The 26,162-nt window shown below is 42.6% G+C and overlaps 1 protein-coding gene across 1 annotated transcript in view; it reads left to right on the top strand.

Moving 5' to 3' along the window:
* Positions 1-26,162, top strand: part of LOC133380554 (inter-alpha-trypsin inhibitor heavy chain H3-like) — an 82,968-nt gene that overhangs the window by 16,768 nt on the left and 40,038 nt on the right. The window contains 4 exon segments of the mRNA XM_061618013.1: positions 15,336-15,502; positions 17,365-17,469; positions 18,917-19,079; positions 19,610-19,720. Of these exon segments, the coding sequence (XP_061473997.1) occupies positions 15,336-15,502; positions 17,365-17,469; positions 18,917-19,079; positions 19,610-19,720 (546 nt within the window).

Here is a 26,162-nt window from a genome sequence, read left to right on the forward strand (position 1 = left end):
CCAGCCAAGGAGCTAAGGACAATGACTGGCCATAGGAGCCTAAGTTGAGCCATCTTCAAAGAACTCGTTATTTGGTAGTCCAAAATCTAAAGGCCCGTCGTTCTCCTACTCTCAGGTATTTCCTGCTGAAAGATAAACTGGTCCTTTGGAGGTATATACTATTCGGGGTTTTCTTTTGTTTGCCCACCAATGGTAGGAGTAACTATTGAGATTATCCTGCCTTGGGCCCAACCTTGCTCCCAGGACCAGGGGTTTTTGACAAATGCAAACAGTCCTGCAAAAGGCAATTCCCACTATTACTGACTGAGGGTGTGGAGCTCGCTCATGCGGAGAGAGGTCTAACCTGACTCTTTCTATTTGTTCCCTTATGGAAGGGAACAAGTGATAACTTGTGGTTAATACTGGTTTGGTTCCCCCTCCCATGTAAAACTTCTGTTTTGTACACAATTCTCAGTCCTTAATTTTCCTCAGCTTCAACTTCAGGTCTAGACCCAGTATAGTCTCCGATGACCACTTTTCTTTGGGTGTTTGCTTTTTCTCCCCTCCAGTTGTTAAGACTTTAGCTGTCTTGTCGTCCTTCGGCTGTGGTACCCTTTTCAGCCAGAAGTGGTGTACCCACTTTTCTGTCCCCTCGAGCTTCGCTGCTGCGTGGGTAGTCAATAGCACTTCTCTCCACTTTTCTTTCAGCGGGTCATCTCTCCACGTCTTTAGGAGCCTTTGCTTCCTTGGCCCTCTCGTCTTCCGCAGGGGAATAGACTGGTGTAGTTCCTCTCCATTCTTCTGTTGGCATCAAGGCAGCTTGAGTGGCTCTAGCTTCCATCTGGGCTGCTTCTTTCGAAGCTTTGTCAGCTCGTCGATTTCCTTCTTTCTCTCTTTTGTGTTTTGGCACTTCCCATGGGCTCCTATGTGTATTACACAAACTTCATTTGGTTTTCTCAGAGCCCCCAGCAAAGCTATTATCTGGGGTCCATTTGCCATTTTCTGTCCGTTTGCAGTGATGAAACCTCTTTCTTTCCACAGAAGCCCATTTGCATGTACAGTACTAAAGGCATATCGAGAATCCGTGTAGACGTTCACTCGCTGTCCCTCAGCTATCTCCAAGGCTTTCGTTAGTGCTGTGAGCTCCGCAGCCTGAGCTGACCAGTGATCTGGTAGTCGTCCTTTCCACACCACTTTTTCCAGAATTACAACTGCTCCCCCTGTGTATCTTTTTCCATCTTTTACTTGACTGGACCCATCAACAAAATATTTTACATCCGACGTTTCCACGGGAACATCTGACAGGTCTGGTCGTATTGGGGTCACTTGATCAAGAATCTCAACACAGTCATGGCCCCCTTTGTCTGGTCCTGGAATGAGTGTTGCAGGGTTCAAAGTGTTACTCCTTTGGAATTTCAATCCTGGTTTCCCTAGAAGAGAGATCTCATATTTCGATTGCCTGGCCAGGTTGAGAAATTTGTCTCCTGCTGTCCCCAATATCTGAGGTACTCCATGTGGAGTTTGGACTTCCATATTTTCTCCCATCACTATTTTCTGCACATCATCTACAAGAAGCGATGTTGCTGCAACCGCCCTTAAACATGCCGGCCATCCTCGAGCTACTGGGTCAAGCACCTTTGAGTAATACAACAGGCCTCCAAGTAGGCCCCCACTTTTGAGTCAATACCCCTGATGCCACTCCTCCGTTCTCATGTACGTAGAGGCGGTAGGGTTTCTTACCATCCGGGATAGCCAACGCTGGAGCAGAGAGCAATGCCTGTTTTAGACTGAGAAAAACCTTTTCCGTTTCCCTGGTCCACTTCCATTTGGGAATATTTTCCTTCGTTATACAGGGGTTTGGCTTTTCCCCCATAGTCTGGGATTCACAGTCCCCATCAATCTGAATCTTCGCCCTGTAACAGAACCAAATCCGCACCCCACTTCTCCTTCTTTAGCTTTGGGCTGTCTCAGCGCCAGTGGCCTTTTTCTCCTCAATACGCACTCATCTTTCTCTAGCCTTCAACGACCTTCTTTTCTTTCCTTCGTCTGCTTCTCCCGATCTCCCGGCCAAATAGTAATGGCTGCTGCCAACAAAGCTGCACCCTGCTTCGCCTTCTTCTCCTGTGCCTTCTTCTCCTGTTCCTTCTTCTGGACTCAACAGCCCATTTAACATGGTCTGAACATCTCCCCATGTGAGGTTGTAGCTCCGGAAGATAGATGCAAATAATCTGTACATCTTCTCCGACTCCTCTCTTAAGGGAAAGTGTCCTTGGGGCAATCCACTTGGACATTCAAAGGAGCCTTTATTCGTCTTTGATTAGGCATGGGGAGGTGAATATACATCCTCCCGTCCTTCCAAAGCCTTGTTTATAACTGGGTCCACCTCCCAGGCTGCATTTTCCGCTTCCTTTAACAACTCTCCGTAATGCGGCGAACTGTCCCAGGCAAACTGGCATTATCCCAGGTGGCTGTGGTGGGACCACCGGTTGTGTTATGGAAAATTCTGAGCTTTTCTCCTTCTTTCTGATATTAACAAGTGACCTTTTAAGTTTAAGTAAGTTGGCAACATCAGGTCATTTGACCATTTGCTAGAAGTCAGCAAAACTGAGAATAATACAATGAATGATTCAGAGGTTGCAGTTTGCTTATCTTGTAGCCTTGTGCACAGTGCAAAAGCACAGAGCATGACTTAGCCCCACCTTCGGAATTTGTGTGTACTGCCAAATGCTTAGAAGATAGGGTATAACTGTATGCCTCTGAAAATGTGTGCTTCAGATCTCACAGACTGGCATGAGCTTCTGTGAGTTCTCCACTTGCAAGTGACAATAAACGCCTTGGTTTGCATTTTTTATGAGTCTCCCGTTGAATGATTATTGGGGTCTTCATCCAGCGGCACGAACCTTAATTTGAGTGTAACAGTTGGATGACGGGTACTGCTGCCGGCCCATCATCATTTGGGACTACTGGCCTCCCTACTACCGGTGGAATTACACCCGGTATTCCTTGAGCGCCCCTCCCAGGGTCCCCACTGTATTTCTGTTATACACATTATAACACACTCTGGATTTTCTCAACATGCGCACACATCCTTCATGTGAGATGACATGACACAACATAGGTGGGACACGTTGGTGGGTGCCACAATCCCGGGGCAGGCTGGTGCCGAAGTTCCCAGTCGTGCTTGGCACCTGTCCTGCCAAAACTATCAATAGGATCCTGCCTTTATTAGGACCAACTAATATCAGAAAGTAGTGAGCAAACTTTTGACAGCCTCAGCGTATATTCACAAGAACATTTATTCAGAAGTTTTAACAAACCATAAGGACTTTATCTCCTGTTCTAGGCTGATATTTGTTACACAGTCGTTAGCATTCACATAGCATTCTTTTAACATTTACCTAGAGCTTCCCAGGCCACATTCACACAATATTTATTCCACTATTATTCCATTTTAAATAATCACAGCTTACCCCCAAAGAATCCTGGGAAGTGTAGTTTGTGAAAGGTGGTGAGAATTGTTAGAAGGCCCCAGTTCCCCTCAAAGAGTTACAATTTGCAGAGTTCCCTGGGAAGAGGAACTATTAAACCACTCTCAGAATCATACCTCTGTGAGGAGAACAGGAGGCTCCTAACAATGCCCAGTACCCTTCATAAATTACCCTTCCTAGCATTCTTTGGGGGAAGCTATTACTGTTTAAAGTGGAATGATAGTGGAATAATTGTCCAGTGTAAATGTGGCCCCAGACGTGCTAATTTATAGGGGGCAGCTGTCACTAACCCCCCTGTGGGAATATCTGTTTACCAGCTCTCAGATCACTATTATTTATTTATTTATAATAATAATAATAATAAAATTTTATTTGTTAGTTGCCTATCTGGCCGAATTATCGGCCACTCTAGGCGACATACAGTACATAACCAGAAAAAACCAATAACAGTAAAACCAAAACAATAATGATTAAACAACTTTAAAACAGTAGCAGCATTAAAAATTAGCCTTCCCCAGAAACCCCGTAGGCCTGTCTGAACAGCCAGGTCTTTAAGGCCCAGCGGAAGATGTCAAGGGAAGGGGCATGCCGAAGATCATATGGAAGGGAGTTCCAGAGAGTGGGGGCCACCACTGAGAATGCCCTCTCTCTAGTCCGCACCAACCTTGCAATTTTGGCTGGCGGGACTGAGAGAAGGCCCTGCGTGGCTGATCTTGTAAGGCGGCATAGTTGGTGATGCTGGAGGCGCTCCTTCAGATAAACTGGGCCGAGACCATATAGGGATTTAAAGGTTAATACCAACACCTTGAATTGGGCCCGGTAAACAACTGGAAGCCAGTGCAAATCCATTAACACTGGCGTGATATGATCACAGCGACGGCCGTTCTTAATAAGACGTGCCGCCGCGTTCTGTATCAGTTGAAGTTTCCGGACCGTTTTCAAGGGTAACCCCACGTAGAGTGCATTACAGTAGTCCAATCGAGAGGAGACCAGGGCATGTACTACCATTGGGAGCAAATGAATAGGGAGGTAAGGACGCAGCCTCCGTATAAGATGTAATTGATACCAGGCTGCCCGGCTCACAGCTGAAATCTGAGCTTCCATGGACAGCCTGGAATCAAGAACAACCCCGAGGCTACGGACCTGGTCTCTCAGGGGTAATTTTACCCCATTAAGCACCAAGTCTATATCTCCCAGCCTTTCCCTATCGCCCACAAGCAGTACCTCAGTCTTATCAGGGTTCAGCTTCAGTCTGTTCCTTCCCATCCAACCACTTACGGATTCCAGGCACTTGGACATGTTCTCCACAGCCAACTCTGGTGAGGATTTAAATGAGAGATAGAGCTGGGTGTCATCTGCATATTGGTGGCGATTTAAATGAGAGATAGAGCTGGGTGTCATCTGGATATTGGTGGCACCGCAGCCCAAATCTCCTGATGATGGCTCCCAGTGGCTTCATATAGATGTTGAATAGCATGGGGGAGAGGATAGAACCCTGTGGCACTCCACAAGTGAGAGGCCAAGGGTCTGAAACCTCATCCCCCAATGCCACTCGTTGGTGCCTATTGGAGAGAAAGGAACGGAACCACTGCAAAACAGTGCCTCCTATTCCTAATCCCCCCAGGCGATCTAAAAGGATACCGTGGTCGACGGTATCAAAAGCCGCTGAGAGATCCAGGAGGACAAGAAAGGTGAATTCTCCCCTATCTAATGCCCTCATATCATCCACCAGGGCGACCAAGGCTGTTTCAGTTCCATGTCCAGTCCTGAAGCCCGATTGGAATGGATCCAAATAATCCGTTTCATCCAAGTGAGTCTGCAATTGATTAGCCACCACTTATCATTTATGATATTTATTAGTCGCTTTTTTTCCAAAATGAAACTCAAAGCGACTTACAAACAAGAAAAACAATATTTCAAAAAACAATCTCTCTCACTAGCACATTTTTAAACTAAAACAATGATACATTGAGACTGATTCCCCCCCCCCCAAACAATTGGCTTCTGGGAAATCCCAAGGAGCTTTAAATCATTCTTGCTCTTTTCCATTACTGAATTTGAGCTCTCATTTCCATGTTCTTAAGCATGACACAGGAAGAGTTATCTTTAGTTGATTAATGTGACTTGGTTTACATTGTTTAAGCTAAGTGTTTAAATTTTACTGGGCTAAGTTCAAGGTGCTGGTTCAGTTGTACAAAGGCCTATACAGCTTGAGACCAGGATACTTAAAAGATCATCTCACTCCTATATACCCAACTGATCACCACACTCAGCAGGAGAGGGCCTTCTGCAGATATGATCTTATCAGGAGGTCTGTTCTGCACAATATAGGAATCAGGCCTTTGGTGTGGTGGCACCTACTGTTTGCAATTCCCTCCAATTAAATATTAGACAGGTGTTATCTCTATGTCTTTTCAGTGCTTATTGAAGACTCTCCTCTTCCAACAAGCCTTTTAAGTGGAGATCTTTATCCCAGTCTGAATCTGTACTGAAACTATTTTTATTCAGTGGAATTGTTTTAAATTGTTTTATATATGGAACTGTTTTTAATTGGTTTTGCACGTTTCTTGTTTTATTTGTTTTATAATTGAATATTTTATTGTTCTAGCCTGCCATTTGACCTTGCGATGAAGGGTGGGTAAGAAATCCAACAAATAATAAATACATTTTGAGAGTCAGCAAGCCTTGCAAACTAACTAATCCTAACTACTACAGCTATGCGACAGCGACATTCTCTTGATAAAAATAAATAGAATAAAATAATCCTAACACATAAGGAGAAAGTTTTTGAATTCTGATCAGACTGTGGGGTCTGATTTGGCCCAGGACCATCAAGTTGCCAATCAAACTTTAGAAGTTGTTTTTAAAGGCAGTATTTCTGTGAACTTTGCAATAGTGCACAGTGCTAACCTGAACAGGAAGGCCTGGACTTGATTAAGTGCAGGAGATCAGATTAGGTTTTATAGCCTTGGACTCTAACTTGTCAATGGCTTTCACAATAATATTTTGTAAATCAATTTCTTCTGATGCCTTTTAACTTTCAAAGGCAAATATTTGCCATTTTCCTAATTTTGTTATGTCAATTCTGTGTTGTCCATTTGGTCACTGGCAGCTAACTTCCAACAAAAATATTTGACATTTCCCTAATTTTTGAATATTAATCCTACGTTATCCATCTGGTTATTGATTGACAGCTTGTAAAGTGTTACCATAAATATGGATCCCTCACACAGACTTGCTCAGTTGTCTTTCAAGATGGGGCGGCATCTGCCATTTTATATTTTGTTAGCATTAATTCTTGTGCTTGTAACTTCAGATTCTTTGATAGAACAATTCAGGAACGTCAAGGTACGTAGATGAAGTTTATAAAATGCCTTTCTGTTCTTCAGAAATATATCTTTTGATATTAGACTGGAACTATAGGTTCATAGAATCCTGATCCTTCAATTATTAGTTGTGTGTGCTTGAGTTAATGCGTGTTTACTTGGGAGTAAATCCTACTGATTTAATCAGCCTGGAGCCCCAAACACACTTTGGATAACCAAACCTAAGGCGGGAGAGTGGAGAGAATCACAGGCAGACCAGTAGCAGAGTATGATGATAGGGGAAGACACAGAGGCCTCTTTCCGACACCAACTGTGTCACTGTTGCTTGCCTGGGCAGGGATGGGATGGTACAGAATGGTAGCAAGGTTGGGGCCACAAGGACCAGTCTGACACTCCCACCAGTGCATCTACATAGCCTTGGCCACTCCAGCAAACTGTAGCTCTGTAAGAAGAAGAGAGTCTCCTAACAACTCTTAGCAGTCGTCGTCACAAACTACACTTCCCAGGATTCTTTGGCAGAATCCAGGACTGTTTCAAGTGGAATAATAGTGGAATAAATGTAGGGTGTGAATGTGGCCACAGTCTGCCCTCAGCCAGCCCTCACCTCCCTGTCTTGTTTCTTTCTTTCAAATAGTCTAGGGGAGCCTTTCCCAACCAGTGTGCCTCCAGTTGTTGTTGAACCACAACTCCCATCAGCCTCAGCCAGCATTGCCAATGGTCAGGAAAGATGGGAATTGTGGTCCAACAACATCTGGAGGCACACTAGTTGGGAAAGGCTGGTCTAGGGGGTGGTACTGCATGTCACCTTCCAGAGGTGGGAGGGAAGAATTTTTGTGGAACTTACCGTTCTTGTGCCCCAGTAGGTAGCCTTGCATGTTTATGGCATGAAGATGCTCCAAAATAGCAGGAGCAGACATTCTCCATGCAGGATTATCATCTGCATGGGCTTGCTGCTGCCTTTAAAAGTTTAAGCAGCAGGGCACCCATTTTGGTTTAATGTTGGCATTCCCACTAAATATGCTATGCAGCCTTTTATAGATGGGACACATCACTATGCTGTTTCCAGATCTAGAATTGTGTGCCATACCATTCCTGTACTCCAGATGGGGTGCCTTAGTTTTCTTTCAGCTCTGAGAAGCTAAGTGGTGGTGGCCATGTGCAGCCAGCTGCAGTGCTATGTTCTCATAAGTTTCCTTGTTCCAATGACCTGAACTGAGCTGCTTCTGAATCTTCTGCTTGCCCCAAACATCCAGGAGATCCAATGTTTCCTGGTGGTACTTCTAGGACTCCCCGTGGCCCGTACATGAATCGGGATCAGTAACTGGCTGTTCAGCCACATTTATCACCACTAGGGATGGAAAGGTCTGTCAGTTTCAGTTCTCTCCATTTCTCATTTTTCAAATCTCAAATTCAGCTCTTCACATTTCTGCAGCAAGTTGCATTTTTATAAAAAAAAGTCCTCATGAAAGTTCTCCAGCATTTTAGTGTGAATTCCTCCTAATAAACACATTTTTCTACGCAGTTTTGACTAATGCACACATTTCTGCAAGCAATTTCTCATCATATAATGCATTTTTGTATGTTACTTTCACTCATATATTCATTTTTATGTACACTTTCTACTGACATATACATTTTTGTAAACATTGGTTGGTGAACTGTACTGCAAACTTTGAATAAGTGCAAGTTTGATTGATTTAGCTTGAAATACAAACTGAATTGAATTCCTTGCCCATCCCTAACCACCTCTGAATGTAAAGTTGAAAGTGCTGGAGGAGGGGGAGATGGAGGGAGAGAAGAAGCAAATGTTAAATGGACCCAAGGGGCAGGTAAGAAATGGGAGGGTCCCCTGCTACACAAACCCACGCTGGCATCACCTGTGCAGGACCACCCTCAAACAAAGAGAAGAGTTTGCAAAAGCTGTACACAGCATAGCTAGAGACAAATTTAAATTAGCTCAAGGACACCAGTCAGGGTGAAGCTGGTTTGGGCAACAACACATCACTATCTAGTACAACCCCCCCACACACACCTTTTATGAGAAATAACAGGATACACACACATTTTTGGATAACACTGTGTGTACACAGATTAAAAACGCAGCAGTGGGAACACACTGGATATAGAATAAACAGGAGTGCGTTCCAGCCCTAGTCTCAGTGCTGTCCTTTTAGAGCTCAGCAGGGAGGAGGATGGGGACAAAACTAGAACTGATTGATTATGCCTGTCATTGACTCTAGCGCCACCTACCGTTGGTCTCCTTGCCTGCTACCCCGCTAGTCCCAAATGGGCATCAGCCACCGCTTTTGAAAAATAAAAAGTACTTTATCAATCACATGTGTTTTGAAATGGATGTATGGAAAAGCATATAATAAGGAATATTTACTAGCAGTCATGATTTTCTAAGTGAGAGAACCATGAAGATTCAAGTGGGTAACTTTTTTTCAAGTATTTGTTTCCATTGCGAATGGTACTCCACACAAAAATGGGATTAGAAATGGAAATGGACTGCCTTCAAGTCAATTCTGACTTATGGCGAACCTATGAATAGGATTTTCATGGTAACCGGGATTTGTCTTATACTGAGAAAAATATTTTCTTTAACATATTTCATTAGTTTTTTTCCCATTCAGATTGGAGCCAATTTCTCTCTACTAGGTTTGCTGATGAACATGGGTGTTTTTCACTTTCCCATTTAGCCGTCACACAGTAAGGGTTTATCCATATGGGAGCAAAACATCGTAGTAAAACTGTTGCTTTTACCTTCATTTTCTCTTTGCACAGTCCACACAGGGGGCTCAAAGCCAGCTGCAAACATGGTGCTTTTCATTCACACTGAAGGAAAAGGATCAAACACGCAGCTTCCTAATGACCACACAGGCTTGCAGAACAGGAGCCTGTCATGAACCTGTAAATGTTCATGACTTATTAAAAATCTCATCAGTAATATCTTGGCTCAGGCAAGGGACTCTGGGAGATTTCACAGTTAGAAAAGACAGGCCTCTGACAAAGCAAAATCATGAGTTTCACTTTCCAGCTGAAGATGGTTAGGGAGAAGCTTCAACAAGCTGCACCTGGTTATCTGTGCTGATTAACAAGTGCCTGGCACTCAAGGTCATCCTGGACCTGTGAAGTTTGAAACACAGTTGGGAGGGGGGCTTGGAAGGCGCGAAAAAGTGAGAAACATCTAGAAAGAGGTTACATCAGCCAATTCCTCATTGGTCAATTAATCTTGGACCGTTAGGATTCTTTTCCTTAAGTATAGGGCTGAAATCATCTAGCCTTTGCAACCATCTACCTCATGTGTAAGTACTAGGCTAGAAAAGGTTGTTATTTTCCTGTTGTGTCTTTGAATCCTCTTGTTTGTACCAAAACCCCTGTTGGGTGTATGGTCTTAAAAGATTACTTGCTGCTATATGTTTTATGTGCACTTATATATTTGAATAAAGCTACTTCTATTTAACTTGGTGTGTTCATTGAGAGAAAGGGTGGTTCTGGATTCAGTACCTTGGCCATTCTCAGTCACGTAACTACCAAAGAGGGAAAAGAAGTTAAAGCTTAATTCTAATTGAGGTGTTAAACCAGAGGTTCCTGGCAAGGAGTGTAACTGTGGCCCTTGCCTGATAGGATCTTGGTTTTACCTATTTCCTGGGCTCAGAGATCCCCTGGCTCTGAGTGGACCAGTAACAGGGGTGGTGGCAGCCTATCTTCTACCTTGCAGGGTTGTTGTGAGCGTACACAGCCTTGGCAAGGGTGAAGTGATAGTTTTTTCGGTTCCAGTCCCATTTCCCTAAGGGTGGGGGTTTGGGTCTGATGCATGGTCCCGGTGCCTTGACGGTAGGGATTCATGACAGAGCCAGCAGCCAGTCAGGAAATGACATTAACAAAGGGGGGGAGAGTGGGCATAGAGAGGGGAAGCATCAGATCAAGCTGCTAGAGATACAGAACTAGAGACCTTTTTACCTTCCCTTTTCAGATTAAAACAGCATGTTTTTACTTTGGATTTAAAGGGGGAAACTGCATTTTAGCTGCTGATTGCCAGTCATGTCATGTGAACCATGCAAATTAAAAGGGGCTGTGAGTAGCACAAGACCTGTACGAAATCTCTGTGTAAACCAGCACTAATTCACCTTGCTTTGGCCTTTTGCATTCATTATCTAAATTCTATTCATGACCTGCAGATACCTGAGGTATGATAATTTCCCTGCTTCTACAGTCTTCACGTGGTCCACTATAACGTATGAATTAATCTCCTGTTGTTGTGGGCATGAAGGATTATACCTCAGGAAAGGGAGAACTGGATACTCTTCACTTCACGTCACTTCCAGGCCTATTATTTTGAGTGATTTATCTGATGGACCCTGTAGTATAGTGGTCAGAATGTCAGACTAAGACTGGTGAGATCCAGATTCAGATCCTTGCTCAGCTGTTGAAGTTCACTTGGGTGATCTTGGGCCAGTCACGTGACACAGCCTACCCTACTTTGCAGGGCTGTTATGAGGGAGAAAACTTGAGCTCATTGGAGGAAATATGGGATATAAATATAATAAATGAATGAAATGAAATGAAATGAATAATGTGAAACCACCACTTATGAAATATAGCATCCCTATTCTTTGATACTTCATCTGTTTTTCTTGACTTCTTTCTTTACAGAAAAGAAGTGCTACTGATGCAGTAAGTGTTCTCATTATATTGAGAATGCTGTATTTCTACATCATATATTTTTGTCTCAGTTGTGCTGAACCAGTGCAATTTTAGCTACAAGGTGATTTTCTGAAAACCAAAATAATGACAGAATTTAGCTACTTGTAGAATGAATCATAGCATTTGAGGTCTTATGAACATATATCTTTAGTTCTGAAAATCCACATGCCTCGAGTTACAATTCAGTTTCACATAGTTATAATATTGTACTGGTGGGTGCATTTACACAGTTAGAAACTATTCTTACACTTTTGTGCCTTAGTGGGTTGGTATTTCTATTTAGTGAGGTCCAGAAATAAGTCCCACTCAGTTCAGTGACAGTTATAGTTCTAAGTCAATACAAATAGGATCCCATTCTTAATGCCATTTTCCATTACACTGAGCTCCTCCCACTGCAAGACTACAAAGCCCCCAATCACAGTGTGTCAGGGGCATTACTAGGGATTTAAACGACTCACGGCACAGGCCCATTACATATATTTGCACAAAATCCAAATATACTTATATATATATATGTATATATATATATATGTGTGTGTATATATATATATGTATATACGTATATGCGCTTCTGGGCAACTGAAGACGGCAACCTCACCAACACTGCACTTTACAGTGTGCTCATCTGTAAGCAAAGTAATACTTTCAAAAAATGCTTTAAAAATTGGAGAGAAAGGGGTAGGAAGAAAGGAAAGGCAAGATCTGGGACCTGGCACTAAAGACCTGAAGTTCATGGTCAGGAAGTTCAGAGGGAGCCATCCCCCCTGAGGCGTATTATGAAGGAGGTTAGAGGTTGGTGCTCATAGCCTTAACCCTCTTCACCAACTTCTATTATATCAGATGCTAGGGTTGCCAGGTTCAGGGCCTAAGACTGATCCTGTATCTTTAGGAGAAGAGAAAGTCAGCCAAGTACAGGTGTTCTTGCAACACTGTAATGGGAAAAGCCACAGGGTGGAATTCTCCCCCCTGCACAACTTTTAAAGATACAGAAGACCTCTTGGAAGCTGGGCCTTGCAACCAACAGCTGGTATAGCACAGTAGGGAGGAGAGCCTGTCCAGAGTTTGTGAGTTCAAGTCCCCACTCGTGTCTCCTGGGTGTCAAGGGCCAGCTGAAGATCACCCCCAGAGTGAGTGGCTCAGGGGTTACGTGCCCTGCCACCTGTGCAGCTGTGGGCAAGCTGCATAGTCCCAAGGAGCCCAGATGCCCCCCAGCTGGCAGTTGCAGACAAGGAAGGGGCTGGCTTGTGCAGCTGTGGCAAACGGAGCAAGCCCTAGCCAGCTGGGGAGGACTAGCCTCAGAGGGAGGCAATGGTAAACCTCCTCTGAATACCACTTACCATGAAACCCTATTCATAGGGTAGTCATAAGTCGGGATCGACTTGAAGGCAGTCCATTTCATTTCATCCTGCCTTACATCCAAAAGGAATTAAAGGCACCTAGTAGATCAAGAAAAATAATAATAAAAACCACCTGAGAGTTTCTAGATGGAGTTGGCCACAACTTGAAGCATCTGGGAAACTGAAGCAGTATTAGTGATTGTGCTACCTGCTGTAGGAGTCTATTTCCTTATACTTTTCTTTGCTTATATATTTGTAAATAAACCAATATTACAAAGTTATTATAAGCCTGCAGCGCCTCTCCCATCCAAAGGAAACTAAAGCCAGAGCTTGGAAGATTACTTTTAAAAAGTAGTAAATTACAGTTACAGTTACATGGCCCAAAAAAGTAGTAATTACCATTACTGTTGCTCTGAAAGTAACTGATTACTTTACTTTTACTCAAATGTAATCACTACAATTACATTTTAGTGACTTTTAAAAATAAATGCCTACAAGGTGCTGGCCTTGGCTGCTGCAAATCTAAGTAGCCTAAAACAACATTAAAAATAAGCACGCACACACAGAGGGTAGTAGAATAATTTTTTTATCTGTAAGATTAACAGAATGGCATAACAGAATCTCACATCCTCCCACCCCACCCTCAGCCATGATGATACCCCAACACACATATAATTAACTTGAAATCAAATTTTACACTTGAAATGCTGCTTTTACAATACATTTCTGTTATGAAGAAATGGAAGCTCAAAGAGCATGTCAGACAAGGAATGTCTTTTTACAGATTATGTTGCCACCAATACTGAACAGGCGTTCTGCTGCTGTGCTTGAAGGCATGCCTGTGTTGTGCTGCAAAAAACAACGCAGCACCCCTTTCAACTAAAACACATTTTGATCAATATGGCAATCCTCTATCATCAAAGAAAATGCAAACTTTAGTACTTTACTAGTTGCCTTTGTAATTTTTTTTGTCAACAGTATAACTTAGAGGTAATTTAATCCTGTACATACTTACCAGGAAGTAAGTCCCATTGAACTCATTGTGTAGACATGTATGCACAATTGAACTGTCAGAAGCAGAACTTAAGAGACATACCGTAGGTAAACAGAAAGTGCACATATCAAAAGTAATCCACCAGCGTAAACGTTATCCTTTCTCCTGCAATTAAAAATGTGGTCTTGCCCAGCATATAGTGAAACTATGGAATTTACTACCACAAGAAGCAGGGATGGGCACTGTGATGTGCCTGTATTAGTGTATATACGGTAAGTGCAGTTTGTTTAGGAGATGCATGGTAAGTGGAATGAAAGAGGAGGGGGGAGTGAATGGGCAGTAGAATGCTGGATGATTGGCTGTGTTTAAAATGGCTGAGAGTATAAATGGATGGATGACAGTAAAATCTGGGTGGTGAACGTTGGAGTGGACGTTGATGGGTTGTTTTGGTGGGTTTTTGAGAGGAGATTGTGTGGAGAGTTTGGTGGATGTGAGGAGAGTGTGGAGTTCGGATTAATACTAAGACCAGTACCTCAGGAATAGATGAAACCATATGCTTAAGTGCCTTTATAAAGTAATCTTGTTATCTTTGTTATTTAATAAATATATTTGGTTTACCAAAGGCCTGATCCTTGGCTGGGGTTTCACAGACCAGAAGGGAGGGCAAGGTAAATACGAAGGCTGAAGGGTAATAAATGGTGGCAGTGGTGAAGGGGATAATATAACACCACAAGTATTCAGAGCAAACCAGAATCATCTGCATTGATACAAAGGGAGTGGGACAGCTTAAGCACGCAGTCACAGAGGTAACCTGATAGAGAGACTCAGGCAGAGTCTCTGGGAATACTGGTTATAGGACGGGACTGGTGGTGCTGCCTTGCAGGGGGATCTGGTGAGGTCTATGCTAGAGCGGGGAGAGAAACCATAAAAAAGGACAGTCTGGACTGGTGGAGTCCCTGGTGGTGCCTAGTGACAGGCAGTAACCATGAGCAGGTAGGAACCTGACAGGGAGAGCCAGGGAAGGGCGTCACAGGCACCAACTTGGACGGCTTTAAAAGAGGATTAGACAAGTTCATGGAGGATAAAGCTATCAGCGGCACCTAGCAATGGTGGCTATGTTCTACTTCCACTGTCAGAGACAGTATGCTTCTGAATATCAGTTGCTGGAAATACAAGTGAGGAGAGTGCTGCTCATGCACTCAGGTCCTGCTTATGGGCTTCCCTTTAGGGCATCTGATTGGCCACTGTGAGAACAGGATGCTAGGCTAGATGGGCCAGTGGTTGGCTCCAGCAGTGTCTTCTTATGTTCTTGTATGTATTGCAACAAACAACCATGATTGGTTGGTTTGATTGTCTGTGGGACAACTCATAGTTATTAAACAAACCATGGCTTATCATTATGTCTCAAATGTTGTGCTGAAAATGTCACAAAAGGAAAAATACATTACCCCATATACATCCTGTTACACAAGAGATAACTGCTTGTCAATCTTTCATTCTCCAGCATACTAAAGGCATCGAAATCTACTGGGTGAAAATTGATTGCCATGTCACTTCCCGATTTTCCCGCAACGTCATCACCAGTCGAGCTGTAAATCGTGCCAATGTGTCCAAAGAAGCCTTCTTTGATGTGGAGCTTCCTAAAACAGTCTTCATTACCAACTTTACCATGTATGTAAAACATTGTTTCCCTAAACTTTTGAGGTCTGTCTAGAAATATGTGAAAGGCAATAAGATTTAATAACAAAGCTGTCACAGAATCACAGAGTTGGACAGGGCCTTGTAGAACATGCCATCCAACCCCTCCCTTCCAACACACACACACACACACACACAATGCAGGAAATCCAGTGCTGGAGCATCCCCAAATGATCATTCTCCAGGTTCTGCTTTAAGACCTCCAGCAAGGAAAAGCTCAACATTCCTCACACCCCTCAGTCTGTTCTGACCTTTGCTTTCCAGACACTGCTCCTTCAAGTCTAGGCTACTCTTCTGTCCTCATCCTTGGTGACTGCCCTTCCTTCCATGTCCTTTTTTGTTTTCAGCTCCTCAGTAAGCTTTTTGTGCTATCTCATTTACTTTTTTAAATGTCTTCCAGTTTTCTCTTTCATATGAATTGTTTGTGGTTGTACATTTAAGTAAGTTCTTCAAGAACTCCTATCCATCCTGGGCTGCTTTCTGCATTAGTATATCTAGCCATGCAATCCTATCTAGCATTTATCTGAGCTTATTGCAATCAGTTTTTCCGAAATCCAAGCTGCATGCTTAAATATGCTCACCTTTGGCTTTCCATAAGTTCATGAATTCCAGCATTCAATAGTCAATTTTCCCCAAAGTTCCCACTACTTTGATCTTGTTGATCAAATTTTCTGTACTGGATAGCTGATATCCTCTTTCCTTCTTCTACCTTCTGAAAAAGAAAGTTGTCAGCAAGGCATTCCAGGGATTTGTTGGGGGTCCTATGCTTAGTGAAGCCTCCCAGCAGATATTGGAGTTCTCCATTATTAATTCTTGCTTCTCTGAAATGTCTGTAATTTATTTTAGGAATTCGTTTCATGTCATTGTTGCTTCCTTTACCTGTGATGATTTTAAAGTATTTTTTGGATAAAGTTATTCTTACAAATATGTATAATGGCCAAACCCTGGAAACACCTACCATATTCACTGCAAGCAACTATTTGTATATAGTCATTTGACCCCCTAGTTAGAACACATCAGTACAACTACCAAGACTTCTATATAGTACTTTATGTATGAATGTAAACAGCCTTGTAAACCTAACTATCCAAATGCCATTTGCAACAGAACTGATTTTTGAATTGACTGTTATGTCATTCAATGTTGATATTGGAAGGAACATAGAAATTAAAGGAAATGAAATGTGATCAAACTTGTTAGAAAATAAATGTGTGTGTGGTAGGTGGGTGGGCAACAAACACATAATCTCAAGGTCAAACAAGAGATGGATTGATTCCATAAAGGAAGCCACAGACCTGAACTTACAAGATCTGAACAGGGTGGTTCACAACAGATGCTACTGGAGGTCGCTGATTCATAGGGTCGCCATAAGTCGTGAGCGACTTGAAGGCATGCAACAACAACAACAAATTGAGTTGTTGCTTTGGCACAATGTCATATCAAGGATTTCAGAATGGAGCAACCATTAACTCCATTTCCATTCTGTCTCTTTGAAAGAGGTGAATGGAGCCCATAGAATTTGACATAAATTTCTCAATTCTGCCTCAGCAGCAAAATTGGTGGCCTTCTCCTAGACTCCCATTCTATCTCAGTAGTGTGAAGGAAGAGTCCTTGTAACACCCTTTGCTTATCATCTAACAGTGCAATCCTAACCATGTCTACTCTGACATTGAAGTCCTATTGAATTCAGTGGGGCTTTCTCCCTGGTAAGTAGGATTAGAATTGCAGCCCTAAATGCTTACTACATGCAGAGAACAATATAATGGAGAGAACAGCAAATAAAAATACTTTAGCTGCATACAAATTCAAATGTTTAACTATCTATTCCCTTATAGGACTATTGATGGTGTCACCTATCCTGGAAACATCAAGGAAAAAGAAGTTGCCCAAAAACAGTATCAACAGGCAGTTTCCAGTGGGAAGACTGCAGGTCTTGTAAAGTAAGTGTGAGGCCTCACAGTTAGCTTTGTTATTGCATTTCTGCTCCCCAGCATTTATTTCTAATGAAGAAATGTTGAAGACATGAACACAAGATCAAATGTAAAGGCCAGAATTCAAGCAGAAAACATTCAGAGTAACTATTTATGATGGGCATAATATATCAACTATTAGATGAAAGCATATTTACTTGAAGTAAGTCACACTGAAATCAATGGGACTTATTTCCAGGTAAAGATGGCTAGAATACAAGTCCCATTGTGTGCAATAGAATGGGATTTAAACTTCCCTTAATTTCCATGGGACAGGTAGTCTGGAATCATATGCCAACTTACTGGGAATAAAAATGTAAATGTACTGCCTTCAAGTCTGAGAATAAGTCTCACTGAAATCAATGGTACTTTCTTTTAAGTTAATATGTATAGGACTGGGTTACCCATCACTACTAATTGTGGAGCCCCGTGTGTTAAAGAGAAAAAAACACGATCAGTTGAATTGCCACACAAGCATTCAAAAATTCCAGTATCTTCAAGACACTCTCCATAAAAGTTTAATCAATGTATCATAGCATAGGCTTGTATATCCATGAGCAAATTTTCAAAAAAAAATTAACATAAACGAGATTGTTGCCTGAACAGTGTGTGACATGCAACCAATAGTGCCCATGGTTTACAACACAAGTAATTCTAGCTGCTTTGCTAAAGCTATACAACTAAAATATGTTACTTTCAAACCTCCGTGATAGAAATTCAATTAACGGAGTGTGTGGTTTTACATATAAAGGCTGTAGCTCAATGACAGAGCATCTACTTTGTATGCAGATGATCCCTGTTTCAGTTCCCAGCATCTCCAGGCAAGGCTGGGAATGCCACTAAATCCTGGAGAGCCGCTATTAGTGTAGATAGTACTGAGCTCGATGGACCAGTGATCTGACAGAGTATAAAGAAGCTTCCAGTGTCCTATTTGGTTCCCTTATGAACCTGTCTATTCATTAAATTTTGTTGGAGAGGAACTCGATATGGTCCCACCTTCAAAAGCGCAGAGGATGGCAACTAGGGAAAGGGCTTTTCCAGTGGTGGCACCCCATTTATGGAATGCTCACCCCAGACAAATGAGGGAGATATCTACATTGCTGTCATACAACTACCAAGCTACAGTATATTATTTTGACTCTGACGTGTATGGCTACTATGTGATGTGCTACGATTGCTTATCTTTAGCTTGGATGTTAATTGACTTTTATATTGTTCACGTTTGATGCTGCTTTTTCTTTGCTTTAAGGTTTTTAGGGGGGATGTAAGGTTATTTTGTCATTTAATACAATTATAAATGACTGGTCCACTCTGCAGACTGTAAAGTGGGAATGTAGCATACAAAATCCTCTGAAAGTAAACACACTTGTGGTTCTATTTGTATCTTATATATTGTTTTCTTTGTTAACATGTGAAGGGCCTCTGGAAGAAAGACTGAAAAATTCAGTGTTTCAGTCAATATTGCAGCAGCCACCAAAGTCACTTTTGAGTTGACCTATGAGGAGCTGTTGAAGTGAACCTTGGGAAGATATGAGTTGTTCATAAAACTAAACACAAAACAGCTTGTCAATACATTTGAGGTAAGGTCCAATATCAATTTAGTTATAGCAACCAAGCACTGGTAATGTTGCCTTATAGTAGTTAATGGTGCAGAAAAACAGTGAAGCATTGGAGGCATATTTCTCATGAGATGGAAACACAATTGACTCTCATTGGGAAAATCAAGGAGGGAACTTCTGCAAAAGTCACAGTGATATTTAGTATTAAGTGTACCAACATAAAGTTTTGCCTTAAATTTACATTTAATGCCATCTCTTGAAAACAGCATTTTGTCTCATCATTTCAAGTATTTGGCCTTGATCCATGCACCTGGGCAAGCATTTGTGTGTGCTTGCTCCTGTGTTTTTCCAATTTTTCCCCAGAACAGATCCTCAAGCTTCAGTTTAGAAGTTCCTGAGAGTTTGGGGAACTCAAAGCTTATTCCGGCAATTAACTCAGAGCAATTCCTTTTTCAAATGGTGAATTTGCTTACTGTTCAAATGCTAGTGTATTATTATGGTCTTATCATTTGGTATAACTGGTATAATTATGGCTTCAATTAACATTGTAGATTGAGGCAAACATCTTTGAGCCCCAAGGTATCAGTGATCTTGAAGTAGAGGGAACATTCATCACTAATGACTTGCTGCCAGTTGTTAAGAAGTCTTTCTCAGGAAAAAAGGTATGTGTAGTAATAACCACATATGCTGATCTGGACACAGATACTGATACTTGGAGAGAAGTACATTTGAAACCAGTTGGGATTTACAATCACTTTAAAAAAATTAGGATTGGGTTGTTGTTGTCAAATTAAGGAGTTCTTTATCCTACTGTTTTCCCCATAGTGTATCTCTTTCTGAAAATGCCTGCATTTGTTTGAGAGTCATTCAAGGAATGTAATCTGAATTTGGTCCTTCCAGTTGTGGCTTGCCCGCTTTATCTTCTCTCCTCCAGTCCCTTTGTCTTTTTGTTTTGTTTCTTTTCTCTTCTTCATTTATTTTGTGCTTGTCCTTTCATATCAAATCTGTGGGAACTGTTCTCCCCCCCCCCATTTTGTATAGCACCTAAATGATAGGCACATTTTTATTATTATTATTGTTGTTGTTGTTATCGTCATTGTCATCATCTGGTGCTATTCCGCAATGATATTATTTTGCTTTATAATGATATATACAATTCTGCAGAAATAAATCCTAGTACCTCTTCCCAAAAATAAACATATATAGCATATTAAAGCACTGAAGATGCAAGAGATAAAATAAAGATGAGTATCAATTATGTGTTATAAATTATGAAGTCCTTAAATGATCATCTCCCCAAACCTCAATTCATCTAACATGCATCAGCCTAGAAGAAGCATTAAGTACCTTGAGATTAGACTGATAGAGCAATCCTAACTCAAGGTCTGAGAGAAGTGGATCCATCACTGCATCTGGAGCCCTGCCAGTTCATGCCAGCCTGGCTGAAGGGGGGGCAGTTTTTTGGGTTTGCTATGCCAGCTGTAGGGGCATGTCAGGAACTCCATGATCCATTGGAGCCAAAGCTGCCAGTGCCCTGCTCCATTTCAGGCCTTTTGACACTGCTGCATCAAAGGGGGCGGGGGTGTCTGTAAATTAAGAAAATAAAAGTATTTTTTTATTATCCAAGTCATTTGTAAGATTGACATTGAAACGGATAGCCTATGTGGTGTTGATGTGTGCGGCTTGCGTTGTAAGCGCAGTTACATTAGAGTATAAGTTGGTCAATAAATCCAAGTACACGACATAGTATTAAGAGTCCATTTACTCAGGACATTAAGGCTCATAGCAAGAGCACATACAGAAAGCTGCTGCTTCTTCAAGAACAAAAAACCCCCACACAGAAAACACAGAGAAGCTGGCTGAGCTCTGGCTCCAGCCCTTATCTCACGTTGCCCTAGGAACCAGTTGACCTTGGCAGCCAGCAAGTTCCTACAAAGACATAACAATCTCTTCCTTGCTCCAGGCTTTCAGACTTGATGAAAAACAACCAGAGGTAGTATAGCCTAAGGGTTAACAGCTCCCAACTTTTTCATCAAGACTGCATCTATAACATTTGCAATTATAACATTTCAATTTCAGCAGTACAGTTCTACAATACATGGTTATACATTTGCATCCAGTAATACATTTCAGTACATTGCATCATACATTACAGTTTCCAAGCTCAAACTTTATTAATCAAACTTTGGTTGTACACAAGTCAGATATAACGTTTCTGCATCCATCTGTACTTCTTTGTGCATACCCGGGCTGCTGACTACACCCACTGTAAATCTGTCAGGAGGTTTCCCAATGTTAGCTCTCTCAGAGCATCTTAAAAGATTTGGAGCTTCAGCTCCTGTTGCACCCCCTCCTGAACTTGTTCCTGGCATGGCTTGCTCAGGATATGTCATATCGTCAGCCTTACGTTTCTTTGTTTTACGTTTGCCCCAAATCAGTTCATTTAATGCATCCTTCAGTGGAATATCTGTTCCTTCCACTTTCACCCCTTGTGTAGGTGTAGGTACTGGTGTTGGTGTTTCATCTGACCCATCAAGTATAACTGTTTGTTTATGATCCCAAGGCTTGTCTGAGACTCTAATGCTTCTGCTCAGAACAACTTGCTGTGTTTGTGGCACCCACACTCTGTAATACGCATTCTGAAAACCCAGCACAAACCCTTCCTGTGCTCTAGGTGCCAGTTTGCCACGTCTTTTCCCCTGTGGAATGTGGACCCAGCAACGGACTCCAAATCTCTCAATGTGCTGCACCCTCGGCTTTCTCCCAGTGAGTTTCTCATATGGTGACATCCCAAGTGCACTATGTAACACCCTGTTGTGTATATAATTCGCATACAAAATACATTCTCCCCAAAAAGAGTGTGTAAGATTAGAATCCTCCATCATGGCTCTCAAAGCTTCCTGAAGCCCTCTGTTTTTTCTCTCCGCTATCCCGTTACTGTACGGAGAAAATGGAGCTGTGAAATGTTGTTCTATACCTTCACTTTCAAGGTATGCATGTAATGCTTTGCTTGTAAACTCCCCCCCTTGGTCTGATCGTATCGCTCTCACTGTGACATTATGTTGCGTTTGAATTTTCTTAATGAACAGTCTCAGCTTCTGCTCTGCTTCATCTTTCCTCTTGAGCAAATAAACATGAGTGTATCTCGAAAAGATCTACCACCACCATAAAGTATCTTGCACCTCCTCGTGAACTGTTTATTGGCCCTGATAAATCAACATGGATTAGCTGGTAAGGAGCGGTTGTCGAGCTTTTCGCCTCCCGGTTTATGGGTGCAATAGTATCTTTTGCTTTATGGCAGGCATCACAATCCATTATTTGCCCACACTCTGTCAATTTCATGTTTTCACTCAGACTTGGGGTTCTCTTAATTGTCTCATAATTTGCATGCCCCAGCCTTTTGTGCCAATCATGCACACAGCCTTTATGTGTCTCAGCCTTTAACATGGCACACTCTGCTTGAGTGCTCTTTATTACGAACTGTAAATCCTTCAGGCTCCCTTGCATGCAAATTTCACCCCCTCTTTTCACAAAACATTTGTCTCTTTCAAACATCACTGGAAGCCCAATGCTGGTTAATTTTCGGACTGACAAAATATTATTAGACAATTCAGGGACATACAATACATCAGAAATTATGCCAATCTTACTCAGTTTCAACATCCCTCGCGCCTTGACAATTCGTCTCGATCCATCAGCCAGTAAAACAGAGTCCTGCACTTCTTTTGATGTGTGCAATAAACGTAAGTCTTTAACGAGTGTATGGGACGCTCCACTGTCACAAATCCAGTCCATCTCCATAAACTGAGGCTTTTCTGCGCTGACAAAGTTCACACTGCTCTGCTTCCAGCCTCCATCCCTTCTTCTTTGCTTGACTGCACAGTCTCTTTGAATATGTCCACGCGCTCCGCAGAAATAACAAGTTTTCAGCCGTTGCTGCTCCTGGTAGTTTGCCTGCTTGCTTCTGACAGCTTACTTCGGCTCGGCCTTTTTCGCCTCTTGCCTCCGCTGCCACTCCTGGGACAAATCCTGCAACGCGTCCCACATACGTCTGGCTGAGGGTTCATCTCTCACGTACATCAGTTGAGAATCGGATAGAGCCAAGGTAATAAAAGCCTGCACCTTCTCATCTTTGCGCTTCCAGGCCGCTGTTGGTGCCGCTGTTGGAGTCGCATCAACAACGTCAAATAAATCCTCCTTTATCAGGAACGCCCGCATTCTCAGCTTCCAGCTGGCGTAATTATTTTCCGTAAGTCTCTCCATGTGCATGCCTCCAGACATGTTTACAGCCATCTTCGCTCACCTCTGTCTGGCACAATCAATCACGCTGCTCTCTGGAACTCAGTCTGCAGCTCAGACCACTTACTCACTCTGTAACGTGCGCTCGATCTGGGCCCATAACCCTGTTGATGTGTGCGGCTTGCGTTGTAAGCGCAGTTACATTAGAGTATAAGTTGGTCAATAAATCCAAGTACACGACATAGTATTAAGAGTCCATTACTCAGGACATTAAGGCTCATAGCAAGAGCACATACAGAAAGCTGCTGCTTCTTCAAGAACAAAAAAACCCCACACAGAAAACACAAAGAAGCTGGCTGAGCTCTGGCTCCAGCCCTTATCTCACGTTGCCCTAGGAACCAGTTGACCTTGGCAGCCAGCAAGTTCCTACAAAGACATAACAATCTCTTCCTTGCTCCAGGCTTTCAGACTTGATGAAAAACAACCAGATGTAGTATAGCCTAAGGGTTAACATGTGGTGCAGTATATAAAGTGTTGGGCTTGGATGGGTTCAGATCCATCCTTGGCCATATAGCTCACTGGATCTGCTGTATTTCTTCTTCTGTGGCTTTTTATCTTCTTAAAATGATCCAACATGAGTCAAGGAGGGTGGGTATGACACAAGGCAGAGTAGGGTGACAAAAAAAATAACATAGGTTGTCTAACACCTCTATAGACTTGCACAGAAAGAATTGTGGAAATACGTCATTATGTAGTAATATGTGAGAAGTAGGGATGAAGACAATAGTCAAGAAATCAGAAGAAGGCTAGGACTGGGGAGGGTAGCTATGAGAGAACTAGAAAAGGTCCTCAAATGCAAAGATGTATCACTGAACACCAAAGTCAGGATCATTCAGACCATGGTACAGTAGGGTCCCGCTTTACGGCACTTCACTTTACAGCGATTCGCTAATACAGCAGTCTCAATTAGACGTAATTAGACTAAAGTCCCACTCATACGGCGCTTGTTCCGCTTTTATGGTGGTTTTCGGGCATCGCGTGCCATTCTATTCAATGAGTTCCGCTTTACAGTGGTTTTCGCTTTATAGCGGGGGTCCGGAACATAACCCGCCATATGAGTGGGGCCCTACTGTATTCCCGATCTCTATGTATGGATGTGAAAGTTGGACAGTGAGAAAAGTGGATAAGAGAAAAATCAACTCATTTGAAATGTGGTGTTGGAGGAGAGCTTTGCGCATACCATGGACCACGAAAAGGACAATTAATTGGGTGTTAGAACAAATTAAACCAGAACTATCACTAGAAGCTAAAATGATGAAACTGAGGTTATCATACTTTGGACACATCATGAGAAGACATGATTCACTAGAAAAGACCATAATGCTGGGAAAAACAGCAGGGAGTAGAAAAAGAGGAAGGCCAAACAAGAGATGGATTGATTCCATAAAGGAAGCCACAGAGCTGAACTTACAAGATCTGAACAGGGTGGTACATGACAAATGCTCTTGGAGGTCACTGATTCATAGGGTCGCCATAAGTCACAATCGACTTGAAGGCATATAACAACAACAACAAAGGGATGGATGAACCCATTAAAGTCCAGTCTATCCCAGTTATCAGAGGAGATGGGACTACATCTGTCCCATCCTGTTTTGAGGTGGATTTGTAATGGAAATCCACCTGGAAACACATAGTCAAAAACTTAGTTAAAAGTACTTAAAGGGTTCGAGAGTTATGTGCTGCCTCCATTCCTCTCCCCTCCCCTACCTATGGGAGCAGCCGTGGTTTTTCTGTGCAGTTTCCCCTGGGAGTAATGGAATGGGGGGAGGATTCATTGCTCCCAAGAGGATTTGCTCTATTTTCATTCAAGGAATATGGAGCCCGTGCACTAGCCGTTCAGGCAGAGGGCAGCTAGACATGCTGTTTTCAAAAGTTTTAAAGAAAAAATAGAGAGGGACAGAGGCAGCATGCAACCCTCTCATCACCTTGGAAATACTTTCAAGTGTGTTGTTAAACCCTTGGAACCCACTAGATTGTGAATTCTGAAGTGAACCAATGATCTGATCCAGACCATTGTCTGCCAGGATCAGATCAATTGAGTCCATTTTGGAATTTGAGTAGGACACATTCCTTCTTCATCCCTAATGAGAAGTACTGATTGCCATATTTGAGATATTGTGGAGAACTAGCATGGTGCCATAGAACTGAGGGAAAACAATTATGGGTTGGATCCAGGTTTAATCACCTTTAGAGTAAGCATGACTAATGTAATTGATTTCACATCTCATTGATTTCAATGGGTCTGTTCTAGAGATGGGGACCTCTGGCCTCCAGGCCTAATTAGGCCCAGCAGGAGTCATAATTTGTCCTATGAGGCCATTTCCCACACCTACCCCGCCCTTCGCCTGATGTCATATATAGCATCAGGCATGGGGCAAGTCAAGACATGACTCCTTGCCAAAAGTGAGGTTTGCAGGGGCTTCCAATCAGCTGATGGGCAGTACCTCCAAAACCCTGTACCTTTTCCTGAATAGTTTGATTTCAGACCACCCTGGAAGCAGGGTTTGCAGACAGACACTGCTGATCATCCTGTGCCTTTGTCTGCACTGTTTGATTTCAAACCGTGTGGGCAAAGGAAAACCCTTCATGTGACATCAGGGATCAAAATGATGTTCATCTGTCAAAATGACCTCCGGAGCTGGGGGCATTTATTTATTAAAATTGTATCCCACCCTTCCTCCCAAAAGGAGCCCAGGGTGGCACCAAAAGAAGTTCAGGATCCAGTTCCACACCCCTAGTCTACTTGATGCATCCAACCACATGTCACCAACCTTTTATCAAGGCCATTCATATGCATTCCTGCCT

Source organism: Rhineura floridana, chromosome 3 (genome assembly GCF_030035675.1).
Source record: "Rhineura floridana isolate rRhiFlo1 chromosome 3, rRhiFlo1.hap2, whole genome shotgun sequence".
NCBI classification, from domain to species: Eukaryota; Metazoa; Chordata; class Lepidosauria; order Squamata; family Rhineuridae; genus Rhineura; species Rhineura floridana.